Genomic DNA, 20329 nt, shown 5'->3' with positions numbered 1-20329 from the left:
CAATGGAAATATTCTCTGTCTTGATTGCAGTGGTGGTTACATGCACCCTGAATGCATGCAGGGTGCATGCATTCATCAAAACTCAAAACTGTACACTGAAAATGGATACAGTTTTGTATTATGTATAAAGTATATCACAATAAAATTTATTTAACTGGTCTTCTAGATTTCTGGGTTTGTTAGACCAACAGAAAATAAAGCAACAAAGCTATAGAATATCAGATGTCAAAAGCAAAGAATATGAAGCTGTGGAAATTAGAAAAGAAATACATAGACTAAATGACAAAGATTCAGACATACTAATATTAATTTCAGATCAACATTCTATTCTAACTAATAAGCAGACCCTGATAGTTCAGTTGGTAAAGAATCCACATGCAGGAGACCCTGGTTTGATTCCTGGGTCAGGAAGATCAGCTGGAGAAGGGAAAAGCTACCCATTCCAGAATTCTGTCCTGGAGAATTCCATGGAGTCCATGGGGTCGCAAAGAGTCAGACACAACTGACCAGCTTTCATTTCACACAGAAAGTTCATAATAACGTTACTCAAGGGTTTAACCCAATTCTGTCAATATGCTGATTTATGTTATGTCACAAGAATTTACTCCAAGAAGGATCCTTTAGCATGAACGGGCTATGCTCCACCAACTGCATTCTGTGGCTGGAACAAACACAACTCAACTGTATCCTATTTTCTGAAATTACGAAAGCATCTATGCTTAGAGTGTATGACACAGTTGTTGTTTAGTCGCTAAGTTGATCCAACTCTTTTGTGACCCCATGGACTGTAACCCCACCAGGTTCCTCTGGCCATGGGATTTCCCAGGCAAAAATACTGGAGTGGGTTGCCATTTGCTTCTCCAGGGTATCTTCCCCACCCGGGAATTAAACCTGCATCTCCTACATTGGCAGAAGGGTTCTTTACCACTGAGCCACCAGGGAAGCTTAGAATGTATGACACAGTAGCTGGAGTTATTAAGGGTGGGACAGAAAGCATTTGTGAGCCTTTTAAGAAAAATAATAGCTAAAAATTCATAACATTTTTAAGTCAGTCATTATGTATGACATATTTTAAATGAAAAAACTTAAAAAAAAATACACATGCACTTTGTTACCCCTCCCATCTATGGCTACAAATTGCTAAATGTCATATTTAGAAATATACTCTCACATTCTATTGAGTTTCTTTATTTTTTGGAAACAATTATCAGTTTTCAAAAGCAGTATTGTTTAGCATACTGGAATCCCAGCTGAGCTATTTCAAATCCTGAAAGATGATGCTGTGAAAGTGCTGCATTCCATATGCCAGCAAATTTGGAAAAGTCAGCAGTGGCCACAGGACTGGAAAAGGTCAGTTTTCACTCCAATCCCAAAGAAAGGCAATGCCAAAGAATGCTCAAACTACCGCACAATTGCACTCATCTCACATGCTAGTCAGAGAAGGCAATGGCACCCCACTCCAGTACTCTTCCCTGGAAAATCCCATGGACGGAGGAGCCTAGTAGGCTTCAGTTCATGGGGTCGCTAGGAGTTGGACACGACTGAGCAACTTCACTTTCACTTTTCACTTTCACACATTGGAGAAGGAAATGGCAACCCACTCCAGTGTTCTTGCCTGGAGAATCCCAGGGACAGAGGAGCCTGGTGGGCTGCCGTCTATGGGGTCACACAGAGTCGGACACAACTGAAGTGACTTAGCAGCAGCAACAGCACATGCTAGTAAAGTAATGCTCAAAATTCTCCAAGCCAGGCTTCAGCAATATGTGAACTATGAACTTCCAGATGTTCAAGCTGGTTATAGAAAAGGCAGAGGAACAAGAAATCAAATTACCAACATCCACTGGATCATCAAAAAAGCAAGAGAGTTCCAGAAAAATATCTATTTCTGCTTTATTGACTATGCCAAAGCCTTTGACTGTGTGGATCACAATAAACTGTGGAAAATTCTGAAAGAGATGGGAATACCAGACCACCTGACCTGACTCTTGAGAAACCATATGCAGGTCAGGAAGCAACAGTTAGAACTGGACATGGAACAACAGACTGGTTCCAAATAGGAAAAGGAGTACATCAAGGCTGTATATTGTAACCCTGCTTATTTAACTTATATGCAGAGTACCTCATGAGAAACCCTGGGCTAGAAGAAGCACAAGCTGGAATCAAGATTGCTGGGAGAAATATCAATAACCTCAAATATGCACATGACACTGCCCTTATGGCAGAAAGTGAAGAGGAACTAAAAAGCCTCTTGATGAAAGTGAAAGAGGAGAGTGAAAAAGTTGACTTAAAGCTCAACATTCAGAAAACGAAGATCATGGCATCTGGTCCAATCACTTCATGGGAAATGGATGGGGAAACAGTGGAAACAGTGTCAGACTTTATTTTTTTGGCTCCAGAATCACTGCAGATGGTGATTGCAGCCATGAAATTAGAAGACGCTTACTCCTTGGAAGGAAAGTTATGACCAACCTAGATAGCATATTAAAAAGCAGAGACATTACTTTGTCAACAAAGGTCTGTCTAGTCAAGGCTATGGTTTTTCCTGTGGTCATGTATGGATGTGAGAGTTGGACTATAAAGAAAGCTGAGCGCCGAAGAATTGATGCTTTTGAACTGTGGTGTTGGAGAAGACTCTTGAGAGTCCCTTGGACTGCAAGGAGATCCAACCAGTCCATCCTAAAGGAGATCAGTCCTGGGTGTTCATTGGAAGGACTGATGTTGGAGCTGAAACTGCAATCCTTTGGCCACCTGATGAGAAGAGCTGACTCACTGGAAAAGACCCTGATGCTGGGAAGGATTGGGGGTGGGAGAAGGGGACGCCAGAGGATGAGATGGCATTACCGACTCAATGGATATGAGTTTGGGTAAACTCTGAGAGTTGGTGATGGACAGGGAGGCCTGGCGTGCTATGATTCATGGGGTCACAAGAGTCGAACATGCCTGAGTGACTGAACTGAACTGAACTGAAATCAGGGAGTATGATTCTTCCAGCTCTGTTTTTACACCTCAAAATTGCTTTTGTTATTTGGGATATTTTGTGTTTCCATAGAAATTTAAAAATTAATTTTTCTAGTTCTGTGAAAAATGTCATTGGTATTTTGATACAGATTTTATTGAATCTGTAGATTTCCTTAACACTTTAGCAATGTTAATTCTTTCAGTCCATGTTGGTGAGGATGTGGAGCAAAGGAAACACTTGCACATTGTTGCTGGGAATATAAATTGGTGGATGCACTTGGGATTACAGTACAGAGGTTTCTCAAAAAACTAAAAATAGAACTACCATGTGTGCATGCTCAGTCACTTAAGTCATGGCCAACTCTTTGCAGCCCTATGGACTGTAGTCTTCTAGGCTCCTCTGTCCACGGGATTCTCCAGGCATGAATACTGGAATGGGTTGCCATGTCCTTCTCCAGGGGATCTTCCCTGACCCAGGGATCAAATCCACATCTGTTGTATTGCAGGTGGATTCTTTACCCACTGAGCCACGTGAAAAGCCCAGAACTACCATGCATGCATGTTAAGTGACTTCAGTCATATCCAACTCTTTGTGACCCTATGGACTGAAGCCCCCCAGGCTCCTCTGTCTGTGGGATTCTTTACCCAGAACTACCATAAGATCCAGCAATTCTACTCTTAGGTATATATCCAAAAAAAAAAAAAAACCCCAAAAAACACAAAAACCTGAAAAAATATATGTACTCCAATCTTCATATTAATAGAAACATTATTTAAATTACCAAGATATGGAAGAAACCTTAAATGTCTATCAACAGATGAAATGATAAAGAAGGTGTGGTATATATACATGATAGAATATTACTCAGCCATAAAAAGGAATAAAATTTTACCATTTGCAACAACATGGATGGACTTGGAGGGCATTATGCTAAGTGAAATATATCAGACCGAAAAAGACAAATACTGTGTGATATCATTCATATATGGAATCTAAAAAATACAACAAACTAGTGAATAGAACAAAATGAAGCAATTGCATACAGAGAATGCTTCTCTATACAGAAACAATCTATACAGAGAACAAACTAGTGGCTACTAGTAGAAGGAGGGGAAACGCAGGAGTGGGGAATGGGAGGTAGAAACTGCTGGGTCAAGGTTGTAGCATACAACACAGGGACTGTAGTTAATATTCTGAAATAACTGTAAATGAAAAGTAACCTTGAAAAGTTATATAAAAACTTAAATAAAGATGATGCTGTGAAAGTGCTGCACTTAATACGCCAGCAAATCTGGAAAACTCAGCAGTGGCCACAGGACTGGAAAAGGTCCATTTTCATTCCAATCCCTAAGAAAGGCAATGCCAAAGAATGCTCAAACTACCACACAATTGCACTCATCTCACATGCTAGTAAAGTCATGCTCAAAATTCTCCAAGCCAGGCTTCAGCAATACGTGAACCGTGAACTTCCTATTGTTCAAGCTGGTTTTAGAAAAGGCAGAGGAACCAGAGATCAAATTGCCAACATCCACTGGATCATGGAAAAAGCAAGAGAGTTGCAGAAAAACATCTATTTCTGCTTTATTGACTATGCCAAAGCCTTTGACTGTGTGGATCACAATAAACTGTGGAAAATTCTGAAAGAGATGTGAATACCAGACCACCTGATCTGCCTCTTGAGAAATCTGTATCCAGATCAGGAAGCAACAGTTAGAACTGGACATGGAACAACAGTCTGGTTCCAAATAGGAAAAGGAGTACGTCAAGGCTGTATATTGTCACCCTGCTTATTTAACTTATATGCAGAGTACATCATGAGAAGCGCTGGGCTGGAAGAAGCACAAGCTGGAATCAAGATTGCTGGGAGAAATATCAATAACCTCAGATATGCAGATGACACCACCCTTATGGCAGAAAGTGAAGAGGTACTAAAAAGCCTCTTGATGAAAATGAAAGAGGAGAGTGAAAAAGTTGGCTTAAAGCTCAACATTCAGAAAATGAAGATCATGGCATCCGGTCCCATCACTTCATGGGAAATAGATGGGGAAACAGTGGAAACAGCGTCAGATTTTATCTTTTTGGGCTCCAAAATCACTGCAGATGGTGACTGCAGCCATGAAATTAAAAGATGCTTACTCCTTGGAAGGAAAGTTATGACCAACCTAGATAGCATAGTCAAAACCAGAGACATTACTTTGCCAACAAAGGTCCATCTAGTTAAGGCTATGGTTTTTCCTGTGGTCATGTATGGATGTGAGAGTTAGACTGTGAAGAAGGCTGAGCGCTGAAGAATTGATGCTTTTGAACTGTAGTGTTGGAGAAGACTCTTGAGAGTCCCTTGGACTGCAAGGAGATCCAACCAGTCCATTCTGAAGGAGATCAGCCCTGGGATTTCTTTGGAAGGAATGATGCTAAAGCTGAAACTCCAGTACTTTGGCCACCTCATTCGAAGAGTTGACTCATTGGAAAAGACTCTGATGCTGGAAGGGATTGGGGGCAGGAGGAGAACAGGGCGACAGAGGTTGAGATGGCTGGATGGCATCACTGACTCAATGGACGTGAGTCTGAGTGAACTCCGGGAGTTGGTGATGGACAGGGAGGCCTGGCGTGCTGCGATTCATGGGGTGGCAGAGTCGGACACGACTAAGGGACTGAACTGAACTGAATACTTGTTAAAAAAAAAAACACTGTGCCTTTCACTTCTTAAAATCTATCAAACACTTTTATGCCTTTCGTTTCTGTCACTGAATTTTTCAAGTATGTATGCTTTGAAATCTTTTCTTTTCTGTGGCAGAGAAGACTGGATGGATTCCATCTCAATGCTGAAGACTTTAGTTCCTCGAGGGCAGAGATTGTCTTATTTAACTTTGTAAGACCATCTCTGCACCTGCCTGACACAAAATAAATTTTCTTTTTCCTTTTCTGTTTTTTGAAAAGAAATACAGACTGCGTTTGGCAGAAATCAACACAATACTGTAAAGCAATTATCCTTCAATTAAAAGTAAATAAGTTTAGAAAAAAGAAAGACAGACTGCGACATGCAGTGCCTCATTCAGATGTGTCTGGAGTCTTGAAAGTATGACTACCTTACCTTCTCCTGCAAATGAACCTTGAGAGCTTATTGTGTAATTCCAGCAAGGAAGCACAGCTACTCATATACCCTTGACCAAAGAATGGTCCACCTACGTAGGGGAAGGTCGTCCTCTTTGACCTAGGGGAGCACGCAGTGCAGGAAGGACATTCATGGAGGTGTGAAGGAGGAAAGTGACGTTGCCTAGCCAGCCAGGTCAGTTAAACCAAACCTTGTGATTAATGGGGTGACAGATGTCCCATCCAGATTGATCTTAATCCTAGTAATTTTTCAAAATGTGACTAAAGTGAATGCCTTCCACTGGCCATTACACTACTTGGAAACAGTCCCTATTGACAGTAAAAAAAACTATCAGAGGAGAAAGCAAATGCACTAGGAATGGAACTTATTTCATCACTTCTCAATTAATATAATGTTTTTCATTGTTCAAATTGTAAAAGCAGTTGTGTGGCAATTATTCTCATGATTAGGACAAACTGCAGTCTGATTCAAAAGTCAATATAGGTTCAAAACATCCAGCAACTACAGAAGGGTGAGACTTTTTAAAAATTAAACAACTATATATAAGTTTTAAAAGGACCTGTACATCAATAACAGCATTGATTTAATTAAAGCTTTAGGGGGATTTTAGAAGGGAATTTCTCCTCCCTCATCTTATTTTTCCATATATTTTAAACTCAATGTTTTAAACTCCTTGTTTTCATTTAAAAAAATTAAATGTTTCTTAATTTCAACAGGAAATGATGGTTTATTCTTCAAGTTCAAGATAAATGTTGGGATTTTCCCCTGAGAATTAATATTATAATTGTAAGTTATTAAGATCTGTACAGAAAAATTCCCAAATATAAAGTATATTTATTTTAAGCTTTACATATTGGAAAAGTAATTTTTCATGTTGTCTTGTGGCTTCCTTATTAAGGCAATTGCTAGTTAGGTTTTTATTGGGAATCCCCTCCTTGTTTGGAGCTAATCTGCTTCCTTTTTTAAATTTCATTTAGTGCATAACCTTGGCTTCCAGTGCAGAAGCCGAACAAGAAACCTAACAAGGTATAAGGCTATGGAACGGACTGGTATGAGTGGCCCATAGCAACTGGGTCACAGTGTTAAAATCAGGCAATTTGTTGTTTTCTTTCTACTTTCTTTCAGTCACAATCATCTCTAAATATCTTTCAGGAGTGCTTAAGTGAGATATAGAAATGACCCAATCTAATTATACCCACATCTCTTTCTTGTCCCCTTTCTGTTCTATTTCTATGGATGATTGCATCCTGGCAGCAGAATTATATTAAAAACGCATTGTGATCCTAGTATTTCTCTCACTTTCCAACTGTTAATATACTATTGTATATGCATGTTCATGTATGTGTTCATTGGTGTATGTGTGTGAGAAAACCACACCAGATATACCAGTTAGACTATGCTCTAAAACATACCACCCCAAAACTTAGTGGCTTAATACAATAGCTATTAAGTGAAAGTGAAGTCGCTCAGTCGTGTCCGACTCTTTGTGACATGGTGGACTGTAGCCCACCAAGCTCCTCCGTCCATGGGATTCACCAGGCAAGAATACTGGAGTGGGTTGCCATTTCCTTCTCCAGGGGATCTTCCCGACCCAGGGATCAAACCCAGGTCTCCCGCATTGCAGGCAGATGCTTTAACCTCTAGCTCATAGTTCTGTGGGTTGGTAATTCCGGCTGGGCTCAGCTAGGTCTGCTGTTCTCAGTTGGACTCCATTATGGGTCTTCAGTCAATTGCAGGTTAGCTTAGTGGCTCTGCTTTTAGACTGTCAGCTGGGGTAATAAAGGCACAGAGTGGGTCAAGGGTCTTGCATCATCCTACAGGCTGGCCCAGACTTGTTCATATGGTTGTCAGGATTCCAAGAACAGTAAGAGGGTATGTCCCAGTGCACAACAGATCTTCAAGCCTCTGCTTTTATCACTAGGAACTGACCCACTAACCAAAGCAAAGTCATATGGCCAATGCCAGAACCAATGTAAGAAAGTCCTTCCAAGGGATTAAAAGAGGCAGGAACAAATCAAAACCCTGAAAGAAAGCTTCAAACAAGAAACATATGTAGTTTTAGGATCCTTTATCCCCTAGACCAGAAGTCACTGATTGTTATTATGGATGGCATCACCGACTCAATGGACATGAGTTTGAGCAAGCTCCGGGAGATGGTGAAGGTCAGGGAAGCCTGGCATGCTGCAGACCATGGGGCCCCAGAGTTGGACATGATTGAGCAACTGAACAGCAACAACCTGCTGGCCTGGGAGAAAAGTATCACTTCAAATCAGGAAAAACTATGACCTATATTTATTTACTCTACTCATATTTATTGTTGTTTTTCAGTCGTAGTCATGTCAGACTCTTTGTAGTCCCATGGACTGCAGCATGACAAGCTCCCTTGTCCTTCACTGTCTCCCAGAGTTTGCTCAAATTCACGTTCATTGAGTTGGTGGTGCTATACAACCATCTCATCCTCTGCCGCTGCTTTCTCCTTTGACCTTCCATCTTTCCCATCATCAGAGTCTCCACTGAGTCGGCTTTTCACATCAGGTGGTCAAAGTATTGAAGCTTCAGCATCAGTTCTATGAATATTCAGGGTTGGTTTTCTCTAGGATTGACTGGTTTTATCTCCTTGGAGTCCAAAGGACTCTCAAGAGTCCCCTACAACACCACAGATTGACAGCATCAATTCTTCAGCATTCAGCCTTCTTTATGGTCCAACTCCCATGTCCATACATGACTACTGGAAAAACCATAACTGACTATTACAGACCTCTGTCTGCAAAGTGATGTCTCTGTGCTTTTTTGTCATAGCTTTCCTTCCAAGGAGCAAGACTCTTTTAATTTCATGGTAACTGCAGTCACCGTCTACAGTGATTTGGAGCCCAAGAAAGTAAAATCTGTCACTGCTTCCACTTTTTCCCCTTCTATTCGCCATGAAGTGATGAGACCAAATGCCATGATCTTCATTTTTTTAACTTTCAGCTCAAGCCAGCTTTTCACTCTCCTCTTCCACCTTCACCAAGAGGTTCTTTAGTTCTTCTTCACTTTCTGCCATCAGAGTGGTATCATCCGCATATCTGAGGTTGTTGATATTTCTCCCAGCAATCTTGATTCCAGTTTGTGCTTCATCCAGACCAGCATTTCACATGATGTACTCTCTATGTAAATTAAATCAGCAAAGTGACTATATACATCCTTATTATACTCCTTTCCCAATTTGGAACCAATCCATTGTTCTAGTTCTGGTTCTAGCTCTTACTTCTTGAGCCACATACAGGATTCTCAGGAGACAAGTAAGATGGTCTGGTATTCCATCTCTTTAAGAATTTCCCACAGTTTGTTGTGATCCACACAATCAAAGGCTTTCAGTTCAGTTCAGATGCTCAGTTGTGTCCGACTCTCTGTGACCCCATGGACTGCAACATGCCAGGCTTCCCTGTCCATCACCAACTCCCAGAGCTTGCTCAAACTCATGTCCGTGTCTTTTGTTTCTAGAAGATTACACTGGCTATAGGTGGAGAATGCACTATTGTGGAACAAGAGTGGAGGCAGCTCTCTGCCTCACTTAGGAGACCATGTGTAGTATCTGAGCAAGAATCTAATCTGCTTCCTAATCTAAGGGGTAGTGGAGATGCAGAGATTAAGATACAACTTCAGGACTTGCTGGGTGGGGAAGGACTGAAAGAAAAGAATCGAGTGACTATTAAACATTTGGCCTAAAGAAATAGGCTGAGGGATACAGAGAAGAAACTAGTGGTTACGGGTGGGTAGAGGACAAGATGTAGGTGGGGGATTAATAGGTACAAACTACTACCTATAAAATAAATAAGCTATAGGATGTATTATACAGCACAGGGAATATAGCCAATATTTTATAATAACTTTAGATAGAGTATAATCTATAAAAATTTTAATCACTATGTGTATACCTGGAATTAATATAATATAAATTGACCCAATTAAATATATCAATAAGTAAATAAGTGAATAAATGAGCAAAACTTTGACCTGAGTAACCATGAAACTGCTAGTCACTATGCTAGGATTCAGGGGTAAAATAGATCATAAGACATAGCTTTTCCCCTTCTGGAGTTTACAATCTATAACTATTTACTAAATGCTACTTGGTTAATAGCTAATAGTTTAAAAAATCAATTTAGATTTAAATATCACAATTGTTAATATCATAAAATCCAGATGGGTTGAAATGTTAAATTTAATAAACAATATCTAAATAAACTAGAAGGAAAAAAATATATATATATACTTTAAGGATGGGAAAGCTTTTTAACATGGTGTGTGTACGCAGTCATGTCCGATTGCAGCCCCATGGACTCTTACCTGTCAGGCTCCTCTGTCTATGGAATTTTCCAGGCAAGAGTACTGGAGTGTGTTGCCATTTCCTACTCATCTTCCCAACCCAGGGATGGAACCTCCATCTCTTGCATCTCCTGCATTGGCAGGAGGATTCTTTACCACTGGACCACCTGGGAAGCCCCTTTTAACACTGAAGTGTAAGCAGTAAAGGAAAATATTAATAGACTGTTTAAAATTTTAAACTTTTGTAAGTTAAAAATCTACCATAAAATTAAAATGCAAACAATATTGGGAAATATAGCCACAGCATATTCGATAACATGATGATGAGATTAATATAGAAAGAGATCTTAGAAATCAATACAGAAAAAATGACCAAAGAGAATAATAAACAAAAAGCAAAAGTACAGGGTCAGTCTAAAACTGGGTTCAACCTTACAGGTTATCAATCACATACATAGCTAAAATAGGATATGAATTTTTTTAAACCTTTCAAATTGATGTACTGTGTGTTAAGTTGCTTCAGTTGTGTCTGACTCTTTGCAACCCTATGGACTGTAGCCTTCCAGGCTCCTCTGTTCATGCGATTCTCCAGGTAAGAATATTGGGGCGGGTTCCCATGCCCTTCTCCAGGGGAATCTTTCCAATCCAAGGATCGAACCTGCATCTCTTATGTCTCCTGTGTTGGCAGGTGGGTTCTTGACCACTAACATCAACTGTCAAGTTCAAATTCGTACATGTTTAAAAATAAAATAATCCAAAAGTTAGTTTGGGAGAATAAAATTCACACACGAGAAACTCTTCAAAAATGTACATTACCTTTCATCCGGCAACTTCATTTTTTGAAATGTCTAAAAGGTATAATCATGGTTGTGTGTAACTACATATAAACATTTTCTGCAGCATTGTTTATACTAACATAAATTTCTCACAATAGAGATATGATTAAGTAAATAATGGTATATCCATATGGTGTAATACAGGGCAGCTAATTAAAAATCACATTGCAGAAAAAAAAAGCTGACATGTGGTAGATTGTTTATAATATGTTCAATGTGATAAAAGCAGACTATAAAACAATAAGCCAAGTGTAATAGCATTTTGGTAAATATCCATAGAGAAAGTGTATCAATAGTGACATTTACTAAGTTGTTCTTGGTAGCTATATTTCAGAGATGGAATTGTAAGTGATTTTTTTCTTCTACATGTCTGTGCTTTTCAAATTTTTCACATTGCACAAGTGAAATTACAGATTTTTCTATTATAAAATAAAAATTTTATATTTGTAAAAGATTAAATACTCCAAAACAAAAAGAATCACTGAAACTAGCAAAAGGAAACCAGTTGAAGCCAGTCATTGGAACAAAGTCTTCAAGGATGGTTGCAGATAAAAAAGACAAAATAAGGTTTCTCTGATACTGATAATAAACAAATGTAGACAACAGGAGTGCGGCGTGGATTTGGAAAAAGATGTTATGGAGCCTAGTATCTGTGGACACTGCAGTTCCTGTTAGTTGTCATTCAAAGGTCAGTCCATACCAGCAGTCAGTCACACAAAAGGGTCTGTAGAGCCAACATGGCCATCAAACTAAGATCCACAGGTAATACCAGGTCACACTGTCCTCATATATGAAGTTGTAGAAGCTTTTATTGTGATCCAATAAGCCCACATGCCTGATTCTGTTCTGCTCATTAAACTAGCCCAAAGAATGGTCAGTCTGAACATCCCTGGTCTCCACACACCAAAAGTTAACTAGATAAACTGTCTGATCTTTTGAACATAGAGAATCCTTGAAGTATTGATACTATATCAAACTTTCAACCTGCAAATCAGAGTAATGCTCAGTTAAATTGACATTTGCATATATAAGAAACCAGAAATCAACTCTGCCTTCTGAACTCATTGTAGGAATTACATTCAATTCCTTTTGAGGTCTCTGAGGTTTATACTTGTAAAATAACCTTTTTTTTCCCATTATCAAAGTGCTTTACATGGTAAACAAATAAAGTACCAATGATACCAAAAAGTACATTTGTGCATGTGTAAATGAAAGCATTATTTCCAGAGCATTTACTATGAGTGTCTCTAAGTCTTTGGTACCTTTTGGAGGGTGGGGGGAGGAGTCTGATTTTATTAATTTAAATAAGTATTAAATGTTTTGGTATTTGGTAGTTTTCAACGAGGGAACTCTTTTTTTAAATAATTTTATTTATTTAAAATATTATAATTTTGGCTGTGCTGGGTCTTCATTACTTCCCTAGTGGCTCAGATGGTAAGAAGTCTGCCTGCAATGTGGGAGACCCAGGTTCAATCCCTGGATTGGTAAGATCCCCTGGAGAAGGAAATGGCAACCCAGTCCAGTATTCTTGCCTGGAAAATCCCATGGACAGAGGAGCTTGGCAGGCTGCGGTCCATGGGGGTCTTCCTTGCTGCGAGGGCTTTTTCTATTTGCGGGGAGAGGAGGCTACTCTTTAGTTGCACTTTGCCGGCTTTTCATTACGGTGGCTTCTCTCATTGTAGAGCATGGGCCCTAGGGATCCTGGGCTTCAGTGCTTTGACACATAGGCTCAGTAGCTGTGGCTCCCAGGCTGTTGAGCACAGGCTCAATAGTTGTGGCTCAGAGGCTTAGTTGTTCCCCAGCATGTTGGATCTTCTGGAATCAGAGATCAAACTGAGGTCTCCTGCATTGACAGGGGAATTCTTTATCACTGAGCCACCCCGCTTTTTAACTGTCAGTTCCTTTATCCATTCCTTTCATTTTGAGATATAACTGACATATTCGCTTCAGGTGTATAAAATAATGACTCAATATTTGCATATATTGTGAAATCATCACCATAATAAGTCTAGTTAATTAGACTTGTGTCCTTTTTAAAATCAGAGGTATTGAGGGAAAGCAGCTTCCAAACAGAATTCTCTTAGTGACTAAATTACTACTCATTTCCTCCTGTATACTTTTACTACAGTAGTTTTCAAATTCAGATGTTCACCAGATTCTTCCACGAAGCTGATTTAAAAAATACCTGCCTCCTGCCCCAAATTTACTGGATCAAAGTTTCACAGATGCTGAGACCCGTGGAGTCTAGCGAGATGCAGAAGAGTCTCTGGTTCCCTAGGAAGTGTGAGAACCACTGCTCTGTGTGATTAGGTGCCTTTTCTGAAAGGAAGTGGCAATAAAAACAAGGGGGTATATTTTAGAAATTTCTAATTAAAAGACAAATTTTTAAAAAAGAAAGACATGAATGATGACATTCCATCCTCGTTCATGTCATTTCTTAAAGAAGACTGTTTCTCTACAGAGCAGAGAGGAGAGACTAGAATGTGTCCAGTTCAGAGGATAAAGCTTCAACAAATTCACTTGTCAGTTCACCTGTCCTCAAGATGTGTGACAGGACACAAAGGAGTGTCCCTGTCAGCTGCTGGGAAGAAAGAAAGTAAACACTCCCAACATGCACTGAGGCGCAGGGAGTGGCTCAGGTTCCGAACACTTCCCTGCTGTGGCGACCGGGAGTAATAATTAACAGCTTATTAGGCTGGATGATCGTCGGAAGGGCACTGCCAGGCGCAGAGCGAGCCCTGCCGCCCCTCCTCCCGCACCTGGCTCCGACCTCACCTCCACCTCCGGGACAGGTGAGCGAGCGCTGACTCTCCGGCGATGATCAGAGTTTGTGACTGAGCACGGGAACAAACTCTCCGGGGCAGGTTCGGCTGCACAACTAAGGTAAAAAGTCTCCTCCTATTCACACCCGTAGCAGGTGAAAAATGGGAGAAGGGGGTGAAAAAAACGCTCTAATCCACTCCCTGAGGTCAAGTTGAGGGCAAGTTGTTAGAAAGCAAAATCCATAGGCACCCAGGTTTGAAGGTGTGCGTGTATCAGAGCAGCCTGAAACCCGGACATACTTTTCCTTTTGATTTTTACAGAACACCCCTTCCTGATCCAGGTAAGCATGGGAGGGAGACCGGGCGAGAGACAGGGAAGGGCTTGAAGCTAAGTGTGGCCGCCAATCTCCCCTCACTTTTTAATAGGGAGTGATCTCATGTTCTTTACCTGAAATTGTGATTTTTGCCAGGAAAATATACTAGATCTTGCAGGACTTACTGCTTCCTCTGAATATCCTTAGGTTTGCAATGTTGCATTCAACCAGCGGACTCAGAAGGTCTTTTTAATTGAGGGTTCAGCTAAAGTTTTATTATTTTCCACAAATCAAAAGAGACCTCTCCTACAAAAAAAAAAAAGTTAAAAAGGATTTCTGATACAATTCAGGACTGCACCAAACAATGAAAGAATAATCATAATTAAATAGGAGTTCATGGGTTACGGATCCAATTCTGAAGCAGGAGAGTTTTAGGTTCAAATCTTGCCTTTGTCACTTACTGGTTTGTCCCTTACTTAGCAAATGACTTAACCTAGCCAAGCCTCAGTTCATCATCTATAAAATAGGCATCATAAGAGGATGTTCCAATAGGGCTTTGGTGGGAGCAAAGCCTTCTATAAATAGCTATAAATAATTAGCATTAAGAAATTAACAGCTCTGCCAAAGTGTCCATTCAAGCAGTATGAGCTGAGCTGGTGAGACCAGACAGTATAAGGGTACTGGAGTTGAACTGGTTTCCAGTGAGTCCAGGATGCGTGAGCAGATGGCAAGTAGGCAAAACATTACCTCTGAGAAACAATGAAATTATCTGGCTTCTTGCCACTTTTCAAATAGAGGTTGTGGTGGCCAGTTCAAACTTTTTGCTATGCTCAGTCATTTTTATTTTGAAGAAGTCATACTTATGTTAATCTGTTATTTCTGACTGGAGAAGGGAATGGCCACCACTCCAGTATTCTTGCCTGGAGAATTCCATGGACGGAGGAACCTATACAGTTCATGGGGTTGCAAAAAGTCAGACATGACTGAGCAACTAACAATATTAGAAACTAAATTTTTAATAAGAGAGAAACACTCAATCCTATGTTGTTGAACCCATCAATTTTGAGGTTTATTTATAAAAGGTTATTTATTGAATAACGTTGATAAAATTAGACCATATACTCCATGTTCTTATATTGTAACACATATTTGTATTGTTCACAGTAAAGTGGCACAGACTTTTATTTGTGTATGGACAGGCAACATGAAACATAAAAAATGACGCCTGTGTTTTGTTGGTCTTTACCACCTAAACTTAAACTATAAGGAAGTAAACTTACTTTATGAATTTTTATTTAAAGGGTACTTTTGTTAATTAATCAGAGAAAGCAATGGCACCCCACTCCAGTACTCTTGCCTGGAAAATCCCATGGATGGAGGAACCTGGTGGGCTGCAGTCCATGGGGTCGCTAAGAGTCGGACACGACTGAGCGACTTCACTTTCACTTTTCACTTTCATGCATTGGAGAAGGAAATGGCAACCCACTCCAGTGTTCTTGCCTGGAGAATCCCAGGGATGGAGGAGTCTGGTGGGCTGCCGTCTATGGGGTCGCACAGAGTTGGACACGACTGAAGCGACTTAGCAGCAGCAGCAGCAGTTTAATATTAATAATATTGCTAATTATTATAAATTATTATAAATTATTAATAATATTGCTGATAGGTTTATTAATGTGGATACCTTTGAGGTAGGAATAAACTTAGTAGGCGTGACTAACAAAGTAATTCTATTGGTGATATTTTATCTCTTTACTTTATTAATATAAAACATTTAAATATTTTGCAATTGATCTTAGGTTAGTATTATCATGAATTCTGCCCTCAAATTGCAGAGTTGAAAATCTGCACTGTATTTTTTTTTCTTAAGAGGGGAAAGTAACTTTTTTATCCAGTTTTATTGAGGTATAATTGACATTTAGCACTGCATGAGTTTAAGTTGTACAACACAGTCATTTAATTTACATATTCATGAAATGCTCCATCATCTCGCATAGATATAAAATTAAAGAAATAGAAGGAAGCTTTTTACTTGTGATGAGAACTCTTAAGATTTACTCTTCTAACAACTTTCGTATAGCTCAGTTGGTAAAGAATTCGCCTACAATGCAGGAGACCTCAGTTCGATTTCTGGGTAGGGAAGATCCCCTGGAGGAGGGAAATGCTACCCACTCCAGTATTCTGGCCTAGAGAATTCCATGGCCTCTATAGTTTGCAAAGAGTTGGACATGACTGAGCGACTTTCACTTTTGTATACAACATACTTATTTATTTTATTTGTGGCTCTGATGGGTCTTTATTGCTATGTGGGCTTTTCTCTAGTAGCAGCAAGCAGAGGCTTCTCTCTAGTTGTGTGCACAAGCTTCTCATTATGGTAGCTTCTCTTGTTGCAACCCCGGGCTCTACAGCACAGGCTCAATAGTTGTGGGCTTACTTGTTCAGAGGAATGTGGGATCTTCCTGGATCAGGGATTAAACCCGAAACTCCTGTGTTGGAAGGTGGATTCTTTACCAGTAAGCCACCAGGGAAGCCCTATCAGCATTGATTATATTTATTATGTTGTATATTACATCCCTAGTACTAAATTTATCTTATAATTGCAAGTTTTACCTTTTCATACTTTTATATGATTCCCTCCCACCCCCCTTATAATTGGATATTGATTGGAAATAGAATTCTAAACCTAACCAAACTGAACTGTACCACATTATTGTCATCTGAGGTGTGATTGCATTTAGTGTAGTTTAACTAAAAATTTTCAAACTAATGCAATCTATTTAGAATAAGTTATAGTACCAGTGTTCACTAAACATTTTTCAAAAAAGAAATATGCCTTTATGCTAAATAAATATTTTTAGAATTTAAACAAGTCATTTGACTTTTTATTTCATATATCTAAATAACAAACAGTAGCCCCAACTAAAACAAATCTATTAACCATATTTGAGATTAATTTATTTAGCCACATTAGTTCAGTTCAGTTCAGTCGCTCAGTTGTGTCCAACTCTTTGCGATCCCATGAATCCCAGCACACCAGGCCTCCCTGCCCATCACCAACTCCTGGAATTCACTCAGACACACGTCCATCGAGTCAGTGATGCCATCCAGCCATCTCATCCTCTGTCATCCCCTTCTCCTCCTGCCCCCAATCCCTCCCAGCATCAGAGTCTTTTCCAATGAGTCAACTCTTCGCATGAGGTGGCCAAAGTATTGGAGTTTCAGCTTCAGCATCATTCCTTCCAAAGAAATCCCAGAGCTGATCTATTTCAGAATGGACTGGTTGGATCTCCTTGCAGTCCAAGGGACTCTCAAGAGTCTTCTCCAACACTACAGTTCAAAAGCATCAATTCTTTGGCGCTCAGCCTTCTTCACAGTCCAACTCACATCCATACATGACCACTGGAAAAACCATAGCCTTGACTAGATGGACCTTTGTTGGCAAAGTAATGTCTCTGCTTTTGAATATGCTATCTAGGTTGGTCATAACTTTCCTTCCAAGGAGTAAGCGTCTTTTAATTTCATGGCTGCAGTCACCATCTGCAGTGATTTTGGAGCCCCCAAAAATAAAGTCTGCCACTGTTTCCACTGTTTCCCCATCTATTTCCCATGAAGTGATGGGACTGGATGCCATGTTAGTTTCCTGAATGTTGAGCTTTAAGCCAACTTTTTCACTCTCCACTTTCACTTTCATTAAGAGGCTTTTGAGTTCCTCTTCACTTTCTGCCATAAGGGTGGTGTCATCTGCATATCTGAGGTTATTGATATTTCTCCTGGAAATCTTGATTCCAGCTTGTGTTTCTTCCAGTCCAGCATTTGTCATGATGTACTCTGCATATAAGTTAAATAAGCAGGGTGACAATATACAGCCTTGACGAACTCCTTTTCCTATTTGGAACCAGTCTGTTGGTCCACATCCAGTTCTAATTGTTGCTTCCTGATCTGGATACAGATTTCTCAAGAGGCAGGTCAGGTGGTCTGGTATTCCCATCTCTTTCAGAATTTTCCACAGTTTATTGTGATCCACACAGTCAAAGGCTTTGGCATAGTCAATAAAGCAGAAATAGATGTTTTTCTGGAACTCTCTTGCTTTTTCCATGATCCAGTGGATGTGGGCAATTTGATCTCTGGTTCCTCTGCCTTTTCTAAAACCAGCTTGAACATCAGGAAGTTCACAGTTCACGTACTGCTGAAGCCTGGCTTGGAGAATTTTGAGCATTACTTTACTAGCATGTGAGATGAGTGCAATTGTGTGGTAGTTTGAGCATTCTTTGACATTGCCTTTCTTTAGGATTGGAATGAAAACGGACCTTTTCCAGTCCTGTGGCCATGGATGAATTTTCCAAATTTGCTGGCATATTGAGTGCAGCTCTTTCACAGCATCATCTTTCAGGATTTGAAATAGCTCAACTGAAATTCCATCATCTTCAGTAGCTTTGTTCGTAGGCATGCTTTCTAAGGCCCACTTGACTTCACATTCCAGGATGTCTGACTCTAGGTGAGTGATCACATCATCGTGATTATCTGGGTTGTGAAGATCTTTTTTGTACAGTTCTTCTGTGTATTCTTGCCACCTTTTCTTAATATCTTCTGCTTCTGTTAGGTCCATACCATTTCTGTCCTTTATCGAGCCCATCTTTGCATGAAATATTCCCTTGGTATCTCTAATTTTCTTGACGAGATCTCTAGTCTTTCCCATTCTGTTGTTTTCCTCTATTTCTTTGCATTGATTGCTGAGGAAGGCTTTCTTATCTCTTCTTGCTATTCTTTGAAACTCTGCATTCAGATGCTTATATCTTTCCTTTTCTCCTTTGCTTTTCACTTTTCTTTTCACAGCTATTTGTAAGGCCTCCCCAGGCAGCCATTTTGCTTTGTTGCATTTCTTTTCCATGGGGATGGTCTTGATCCCTGTCTCCTGTACAATGTCACGAACCTCATTCCATAGTTCATCAGGCACTCTATCTATCAGATCTAGTCCCTTAAATCTATTTCTCACTTCCACTGTATAATCATAAGGGATTTGATTTAGGTCATACCTGAATGGTCTAGTGGTTTTCCCTAATTTCTTCAATTTAAGTTTGAATAAACAGGTATAAATCTTCCTAAAGTTTATTTTAGTATATAAATGTATTTCTACTATTTCTAATGCCTATAAAATTTTGTGATAAACTATTAAATGTTTTGGTCAATCAGAAGAAAGAAATAACCAGCAGTGATTAAAACAAATTAACCTTTCTGATTACATTTAAAATAATGTAACATATGTGTAATATATATGTAGCATGTAATTTAAGGTTTTGTATCGATACTTATTTTAACTTCCTTAAATAAGAGGTATCTTATATTTTTCATTGAAATAGAAATCTAATGTTGTCAATTTACTTGTGCAGATTCTTTGATCACAAGGCAGACAAGGAATTTAAGATTGATAGAGAAACATGGGCTTTATAAAAACAAGTCAAGTAAAAGTCAATTGAAAGTACAACCTCTGCAAAAGAACTTCTTTTGAATGCTCTCCTTTTCGCTGAAGTCTGGACTTAGAGAAGATTGGGGTCTGTTGCAAAAATTAGTCTTTTAAAGACTATCAGGTATAGTGATTTCATCATTTCATAACATCATCTCAAGTACCAAATGAACCAGTACTGCTGCTTTCTGTCACTGAACATGAAAGTGTCTCCTTCTTAAGGGATGAGGCTGTTATCTTAGTAGCGGAGATGGTTAAAAGACATCTCCATCATCATCCCAGATTCTAGTGAATGGAGCTCAAGAGGAGAAAGGGATCATCCTTTTGCAGCCAAATAATGAACAGGAAAAATGAGCCATGGTCCCTGTAAAGTCAACCTTAGAATTTCCTGTTGGAAACCTAGATGAAGCAGAGAATCCGGAGCTGGTTCATAGCAGCGATTCCAGAAGATGTTGTTGGCAGACTGAATAGCTCCCTCCCAGACTAAGCGGTGGCAAGGTACTTTGAATCCTGAGGTGGCTTCAAACTAGTTCACCTCTCCTACTGCTCCTGCTTTTCTCGCCTCCCTGAGGGCACTCTG

At 39.7% G+C, this 20329-nt stretch overlaps 1 protein-coding gene across 5 annotated transcripts in view; it reads left to right on the top strand.

The window, feature by feature from the left end:
- The first annotated feature begins 13881 nt into the window (after positions 1–13881).
- The window catches only part of RASSF6 (Ras association domain family member 6), a 73487-nt gene continuing 67039 nt past the window's right edge, over positions 13882–20329 (top strand). For 2 of the 5 annotated variants that reach the window (XM_070791574.1, XM_070791575.1), the window contains exon 1: positions 18655–18783. In XM_070791574.1, coding sequence (XP_070647675.1) covers positions 18734–18783 — 50 coding nt within the window. In that variant the 5' untranslated portion in view covers positions 18655–18733. Of the gene's footprint in view, positions 14099–18654; positions 18784–19735; positions 19874–20329 lie in introns of those variants that run through there. The other 3 variants (XM_070791579.1, XM_070791578.1, XM_070791576.1) reach the window with 3 other exon arrangements.

This window comes from Bos indicus, chromosome 6, assembly GCF_029378745.1.
Source record: "Bos indicus isolate NIAB-ARS_2022 breed Sahiwal x Tharparkar chromosome 6, NIAB-ARS_B.indTharparkar_mat_pri_1.0, whole genome shotgun sequence".
NCBI lineage: Eukaryota > Metazoa > Chordata > Mammalia > Artiodactyla > Bovidae > Bos > Bos indicus.
This window is presented reverse-complemented; position numbering and strand designations above follow the sequence as displayed.